Below are 8,123 nucleotides of genomic sequence, written 5' to 3'. Positions count from 1 at the left end.
CATTACCAGCTGACCTGTTGATTAGCTCCAAAAAGCCCTGCACAGACACTGTTCTATCTGCCTTTGTTCCAGTGAAGTTGGGGGCACACACACATAGACACTTCTCAGCATTGGCTAGCATGGGGGTGGTGTAACCATGACCAGATACTGGCTGAGGCCCATACTGTGGAAGAGGAAGGATCCCTGCTTGAGCAGCAAGTGGCAAGGGAAGGGTGGGGCAGGGGAGAGCCAGGCAAGCGCTGCTGTCTCCCAGCTACAGTCTCCACCTCCTTCTCAGCCCACTGGAGCTCCAGCTAGGGAGGAGGGGTCGGGGCCAGTCCTGCTCTCTGGAGCAGACAGCCCAGTCTATGGCAGAAAAGCATACTGGGATGCTGGGGGACTCTGATTTAACTTAAACCAGGAAGGGGTCTGGGACACAAGTTCCATAAACTGGTTTGACTCAAATCAGTTAAGTCTGATACTACATTCAACCAGGTTTATCTTAAATCAGTTTCAGCCTTTTTGAAACTGGTTTACGTGTACTGAACTTACATTCTGTTACAGGTTTAAACCAGTTTCTGATCACTTAAACTGGTTTATGTGTAACTTCTGTCCCTAGCTTCAGTAACACCACATTTAACCTTGTTTATTTCCTTCTCCCACATTGTTCCTCAATGTTCCTATATACCTTGAATTGGCAACTTATGGCCCACAGGCCGGATCCAGCCCACAGAGCCAGCTACCAACTGTGAGTGGCCTAGTGGCCACCCAACTGCCTGTGACTTGGGATGGGTCATGCTGGCCTGTAGCCAGAAAATACTGCTTATCACCAATTTATACCATCCCTTTGGAATCTAAAGTGAACCATAAGGTCATTACCTCACCTCCTCAAGACCCTTTACACTGCAATGCTTTCAAGAAATTGGACATAACAGCAGATTATTTGAGCTTTAGTTCAGTCTAGCTGACATTTATATAAAGACAGGGAAAAGGTTGATTGTATATTATAACACTTACTTCCATCTTATGTTGCTTGTAGTCCTGTATCTTAAATTGGCTGGTTCTGGGATCTTACCATGTCCTAGTACATTTTGTACCTAATATAATAATTCTAATAATGAATTGCATGTGGTTTGGAAAGGTATCTTTAAGTCCTGTCCTCCTACCTCCCCCCGCCTGCAACATTACATTGCAGAAGAGAGTGCCAAGCTGCTTTTGTGCCTGGTCTGTGTACTATTGCTAACATTTTTGAGAAGTTTCAGGAAGGTAAGTTGTCCCAACCAACAGGAACTTGAGAGTTATTAGGGTCCCTTAGCTTAAGATTAACGTGTCACTTTACAAATGTTAATAACAGTTGTCATATTTATTTTGTGAGGTAAGTAAATGTATTTATCCCCATTCTATGGATGTAGAAATTGCAGCATGAGGTTAGAGGTTTAAGGTTAAAACTTTCAAACTGGAACATTCTTTGGTATATACACAGAATGGAGGTGATATTTAGAGTTGCTGAGCACCTTCATCAGAGGTGCAGGCTCTTAGCAACTCTGGATGTTTGTTCCCTAAATGGAGGTGCTCAAGTCTGAAAACTTTGGCCTTTCTGTGATTTGATCTAAATCACAGAAAGAATCTGTGGCAGAGTTTGGATTAGTTGCTTATTCTCAGTCCCTGGCTTAGTCTCTAAAGAATGCTGCCTCACATGCTTCTTGGGACCAGAGGTGACTAGGGCTACTCAGCAGAGGATGGCTTAGCTGCCAAGAACCAACTGACATGAGTCTGTCATAACTAATACTGACAATAGAAGTCTGAGCAGAAGTTTCCACTTCTAGATTCCCCAGCAAAAGCTAGTTCTGATTAGCATTGTCTTGCGTCATGACCTAGAACACTTCATAGACAAATATCCTTGTGCAAATAGTTACTTTCCTTAGAGTAATGTCTACACTACTATTTAAGATGACTCCTGGAACTACTTTTTCGCTCAAATCCATAAATTATTTACATCACAAACTCCTTGGCTCATCTCAAGGCAGCAGTCCTTTACCTGCTTTTCCCTCTTTTGTCCTTTAAGAGCAGCAGAACATAGCACAGAAAGTATACCACCAGTCCTTCTGTACCCCACTTTCTGTTTCAACCATCTATAATTAGAAAGAACCAAAAATAGACAAGTAGAGGGACTTAATCTGAGCTGCCAATTGTTTTTCTTCTAGGATTCAGTCTATCTACCATTTGTTTCTTGTGAACTCTCCACCTACTGCTGCATAAGATAATGTAGATAGAGAAGGGCACTTAATGTGAGTGGGAGCAGTTGCCCAAAATTAAGGTGTAAATATGCCCTAAGAAACCTGATAATAAGACCAGTGTTTAAGATGTATCATAGCTAATCTCGTTTGTCCCCAATAAGCAGACTACATGGCAAAGGAGAACTACCATATATTTCTGTTTACCTCCTTTCAAAGTGCCACAAAATGAATAGTCATCGTCAATTCCAGTGCAAATAATTTGTTTCCAATCTAATGCCTTTGCATCATGATACCATAAACTCAGATTTATCTTTAAAAAGATGATGTCACTCCCTAATAAAAAAAAAAACAGAAAATGGATAAATTGGTAAAAAATTACACAAACACAAGTTTCACGAAAACATTTTTTCATCAGTATTTCCTTGGCAAATGTATTAGTTTGCTTTTGCAACCTCCTCCCTCTAACCAAAAGCACAAACGTTTTCAGCAAAAATTGATACTTTCACTTAAATCAGTTGTAAAGGCTTTTTCCATCCCAAAATGTGTAAAAAGTTTACCCTGCAATCAAGAATGAGATAGATGCAGGATATGTCTACATGCTGAAATCACATCTCTTGAGTGTAATACATATGTGAAACTAATTGGCGGGGGTTCTGATAAGAGAATAAATCTGTCCAGGATCCTAGGCAAGTACTAGATAGTTGAAACCTATGCTGCTGCTATCAATAATTCGGCTAATTCAGGTATGACTGTGTGAGCTACAATCATACTTCTGGTTTGTAGTTTAGACCTGAGGTGTCCTATTGGAGTCAGTTAACAGCATTTTCCGAAAAGAAGCCTTGGGTTGACTACAGTCAGATATTTTAATGTAAACTCCATCTACTCTAGTGTTTTAAAATCTGAGAATTAAAATGCGATTGCTAACATTTTTTTTACTATAATCTATATGTCTAATCTAGGTAGAGCCATAGGGAATGTTGCAAAAATCTCAGAAAGCTAGGAATGGAAAGTCTCCATCATAATCTCTTTTAAGTGTCTGCCAGAGCATAGTTTTTTTCCCTACAGGTAGGCACTCCATCTACTTTTGTTATGGAAAGTAACACTAGAGACTAAACTTTGTTGCATATCTGTGACATATTTCTTCATATTATGGAGGCTCTAGTTAAACTCCACAGTTAATATTAACATGAGTTTGGCATTTACTGCCAGCATATACTTTGAGGTTGATTTTTCTAAATTGTGCATGTGCAACTGGAATGCCCAGCTTGCGTACAAAAGTTGAGAGAGGCAATTGCACAAGTGAATGGCCAGTTTGTCAAACAGATGATTTAAACATACAGTTGCAGACTTACAGTTCACAATCATGGTAACAGCATGCACAAGCAAGCCATATTATTATGATGCATACTGGCATGCTTGATTTGCAAAATCATGTTCTTTATGTATCGTCATGATTTATCTTTTCATTATTAATCATGAGAAAAGTTTCTCCAAAATAGGTTTCTCATATAGAAAATGGGCTAGAGGTGGAAACAGCCTTTTAGAGTTCATCTTCCTTCAAATACAGAATATGATCTACCAGATTTGGTAGGAAAAAGATAAACATAACAATGACTCACTTGGAATCCAAAAGACAGAACCTTCCCACTGTGGTTTGCCAATGAGGGAGCAAGGGGTTATGTTAAAGAAGAAATTGTGTTTCATAGAATCTAAAGGACAAAATGTATTTCATAAAGTCAGAACAAACATCTGTCCAATAAAATGACACAAGTACACATAGAAAAATGATGCTACTAAATACTTAAGATGTAAAAATCAAGATCATTCCAATTTGAAATTAAATATTTAATAAGGGATTCCACTGTGTTGAGAATATTGCCCTCACAACCCCCAGCTCTCTCTCCCTCTCTCCAAAACTCAATCCCTCTCTCACACTAGCAGTTACAACTTTAAACGTGGTTGTTATTAATATAGCATCCTATGTATTGTGAATTAAATCCTGGTAGATTATTGACTTGTTCTTTGGGTAACTTGCATAGCGCTGTGCCTTTTATAGGATTCAGTAAAATACAGAATAATACAGAACAAAATACACAATGTCTCTTCAAATTTAGAAAGGCTGTTACCTATATTTTTAATAAGAGGCCCGTCAACCCACATTTGCCTTTGGAAAATATTTCAGTTTAGTACTTTATTTTAAAATCAGAGAATGCAGGTGTTTAGTTTGCTGATATTATCTTTGAAGAACATGCCACTGTGCTCATGCTGCAATAGTAATCTATTTGATGGGGTTTGTTATTTGGGAGGGTAGGGCATGTGTGGGGGGCTGGGCGCTGAGGATATGATGAAGGCTTTTAGGCCCCAATTTGCCCCTACGGAGCTCTACAGTCTTCAGTGGGATTGGCTGTCAGTGTAGGGCTCCAGTGGGGTGGATCCCAGTGCAAATTCATGGATTGAATTAGGAAGGGCCAGTTAACTAAACAAAGATGTGGTGGGAAATAAAGACAGCAGAGAACAAGGTCAGATTAAATTAACTGTACCGCAGTTTCATGGACTAGTAGACTTACCCAAGAAGGGCTTCTATTTTTCATATCACTCAAAGTTTGGAATCTAATATTTGTTGTATAACTTGATTCATCACAACACTAGAGAAGAAAGTTAATCTTGTTGTTTAAGTTCTCCCAAGTCCATAATATGCATACTAGTCTTGCTCAGAAATTAAGCTCTTCCCTGCCCCTCAGCTTTTACAAGAAAATCTTTTGCCATATTTCTTGTTATCTTACAGTAAATGCAGAATCCCAAAAATACATGTTATTCAAGCTACCAGGAACAAGCAAGATTATTCTTAAATCTACAATGAATCACTTCTTTATTTTTCTGGATTCATCAAATAAAAAAATGAAAGAGAAAAGAAGACAGATGTTTCCTGAGGGGATAATCATTACTGTGCAAAAGCCACCAAATACGGAATAAGCCGTGCTTTACTTACCGCAAAAGGAGTATGACAGTTCTATATCTGATGATCTGCAAATCAGTTCTCTTCTTTGAGAGCTACTAAATCCAGGAATAAATAAAATGAACAAAACAAGCTTAAACATGGTTATGTATCTTCCCAAAAAGAGAGGTGATAAGATCTGGGTGATATGGGTGAATACTCTGTTTGAATGCTTATTTTCAGAAAGAGGAACAAAGTTAGGCTTAGTCATCGCTGGTCAGATGGCTTCTGGGAGTTTTTAAGCTATATTTCCTCACAGTCTCTGTACACTTAGTTGATATTTTACTGGATTTTTGCCAGCTACTATTGTCATAAAGTTATGGAAAGAAAGGAAATTTCTGTATTTACTGTCATATTTTCCAAGGTGATCCAATCTGTTTGGGTTTACAATGTCTTTTAAGCCACAAATGAATAATGAAAAAATAAATTGCACCAAATAGAAAAGTAAAAAGCCTAAATAGGATCAACACAATTGAATAAAACAAGTTTAGATGACTTACCAGAAGAAACATATTAGTGCACTATTGCCATGGCTAAAGACAGCAATATTGTGTGAAATAAAAAATAATTATAAGCCTTATGCTCAACCAATTAAAAAAATCAGTTTCTTATTGGCCAAAGATTTTCACAGAACATCTATCCCATGGAACTTTCTGCCACCCAAATCTGAGCATGCTTCAGTAACATTGTTTAAAAAAAAGGTTGTGTTTCCACCTTTGCCTAGGAAGTCCATAGGACTAGTGTGGTCAAGGTACAGCATTTGCTGTAGCTAGTACCCCACAAGGGGGTAGATAGACTAGAATCATGTGAGCCCAAATGACCTGGTATACATTTCTAGTTGGATAAGCAGGGTGAGGAGGTGTGGTCTTTGGCATGTTTTTGAAGCAAAAGCTGCAGAACTCCTAGATACTTTAACTACTCTGCCAACACACCCCTCCAATAAAATTGTGGAGGAATCTAATTAGATATTTTGATACCACACCCAGCCGAGAAAAAGCTTAAAACAAAAAAGCTGATACGATGCAGAACATTATTTATCCTACTATATATAGTTAGTCAGCATTATGGTATCTAACTCATCAAAACTGTTTAATATGACTTTCCTTGTCAAGACAACCTTACAAACACTTGAAATTGGTGTTATTCAACAGCATCTTCCACATAAGGTTGTTCTTTCATCCTCTGTTTTTTCTCATTCTCTTTTGATTTAATTCCTCATATTTCTCATTATTGCTATTTTATTCATCTGGATTATTTGACTACATCAAATTTGAATTGATCCACTTGCAAAAGAGAATGAGGCCCAAGAATCAAATAAATGGGCAATGGAGTGGTCAAAAGGGACATCAGGTTTGATTTAGTCAATAGGAGAAAGTGCAAAATTGTGACTGAGATTTTTATAGAAAAGACCCCTTCCACCAAGAAACAAGGGCTTCCTGAGGAAATAGCCACAAATAGTTAACTGAAAATATATTTAAACCCAAAACAAAAATATACTCTCACTTTTAAACCTCTTATAGGTTTCTCACTATGTTATGCCTTCTTTCTTTCTAGGATATTGGAAGTTCTGTGGAAGAGAAACTGTACTCATTTCATGTCTTCTATATTGTTAAGCACATCGCTGGTGCACACAAATAAAATTTAGAATAGGATGTGGATGAGCCTTAATAAAACCAAATAGCTAATGCCTAGATCACCAAGGAGAGGTTACATTCAATCCTGTGACATCATTTTCTCTTGCCTTCAAAAACTAGATGGCTACCGAGACACAAAAGACAAGGTTCTTTAATTTTTCTTTGATGCTAAGTTACAGTCTACTGATCTTTTGCTGAAAGGGAGCCAATAATATGCCTATAATCTCTGTGATGTTTTAAAGTCTATTGCAGTGATAAATTATAGCATCAGTATTTTCCAAACTGAAATTAGATTTGCTAATTAATCACCTAATTTTCAGAGATGCTGAACAACTGCAGGGAGGAGTAGATTTTTCACGTGGAGGCCCCCCTGAAGCCAGAGGTCCTGCAAAGGTAAAGACCCCCACTGCTATTGCAGCTGCATCCTGCACCTGCAGTTTCCATGCAATTGAAACTTTTCCATCATCTCCACCTCAGTTACTACAGCACCTTTTTCTCTTGTCCCGCCCATAATCATTTAGACTGCTTCTGCAAGGGTAACTCTCCTCATCATTGCTTTGAATATGCCACCACTTCCTTTGGATCCTCCCAGTGAATCCCTCCTCTTTACTGAAGACATAAACTACTTGTCTTCACTTACAAGGCTCTTTATGGGCTACCTACCTTATTTCGTTATCAAAAGGTTAACTCGCATCTTTGATTAGCAAATAAAAATCAGCATCACAATTTCAAATAAACACCTTCTTGCTTTTTCCCCACACTGCCCTCTTGGGGAGAGCTCTCTATCAGCTTCTGCACTAGCTCCTTCAATTTTTTCCTTAAAACTCGCCTTTGTTATGATGCCTAAAATTAGGCTACTGATGCATTGATACCATTGCCTATCATGCTTACCAGTGTTCTTCCATGCTTTTCCCATACCCAGTGCTGTAGCAAGGGGGGCAGAGGGGACAAGCGGGGCAACTGCTCCGGGTGCTGAAGCGAAGGGACACCAACAGGCACTGCCCAGCCAGAGTGGGGCATGGGATGGAGCTGTGAGCGATTAGTTTCGGGGGGCGCGGGGACAGGGGTAGGACGGCTCCCACCACTGTGTGCACTCTCAGGCAAGCATGGGGTGGGGGCCATGTGCCACTGAGATCTGTGCATGGGGCAAAGATGGGCTGCCACTGTGGCCTTTGTCCCAGGCAGCAAACTTTGTTTCATAGTTTCATAGTTAGTAGGGTCAGAAGGGACCTGAGCAGATCATCTGACCCCCTGCCATGGCAGGAAAGAGTACTGGGG

At 39.3% G+C, this 8,123-nt stretch overlaps 1 protein-coding gene across 1 annotated transcript in view; it reads right to left on the bottom strand.

The window, feature by feature from the left end:
• Window positions 1-6,597, bottom strand: part of LY96 (lymphocyte antigen 96) — a 25,101-nt gene extending 18,504 nt beyond the window's left edge. Inside the window, exons 1-3 of the mRNA XM_019527814.1 lie at window positions 5,206-6,597; window positions 3,836-3,925; window positions 2,421-2,549 (exon numbers count right to left, since the gene is read on the bottom strand). Coding sequence (XP_019383359.1) covers window positions 2,421-2,549; window positions 3,836-3,925; window positions 5,206-5,422 — 436 coding nt within the window. The 5' untranslated portion in view covers window positions 5,423-6,597. The remainder of the gene's footprint in view (window positions 1-2,420; window positions 2,550-3,835; window positions 3,926-5,205) is intronic.
• Between the last annotated feature and the right edge of the window lie 1,526 nt (window positions 6,598-8,123).

This window comes from Gavialis gangeticus, unplaced genomic scaffold (genome assembly GCF_001723915.1).
Source record: "Gavialis gangeticus isolate Ggan-Ray unplaced genomic scaffold, GavGan_comp1, whole genome shotgun sequence".
In the NCBI taxonomy this organism is placed as follows: domain Eukaryota; kingdom Metazoa; phylum Chordata; order Crocodylia; family Gavialidae; genus Gavialis; species Gavialis gangeticus.
This window is presented reverse-complemented; position numbering and strand designations above follow the sequence as displayed.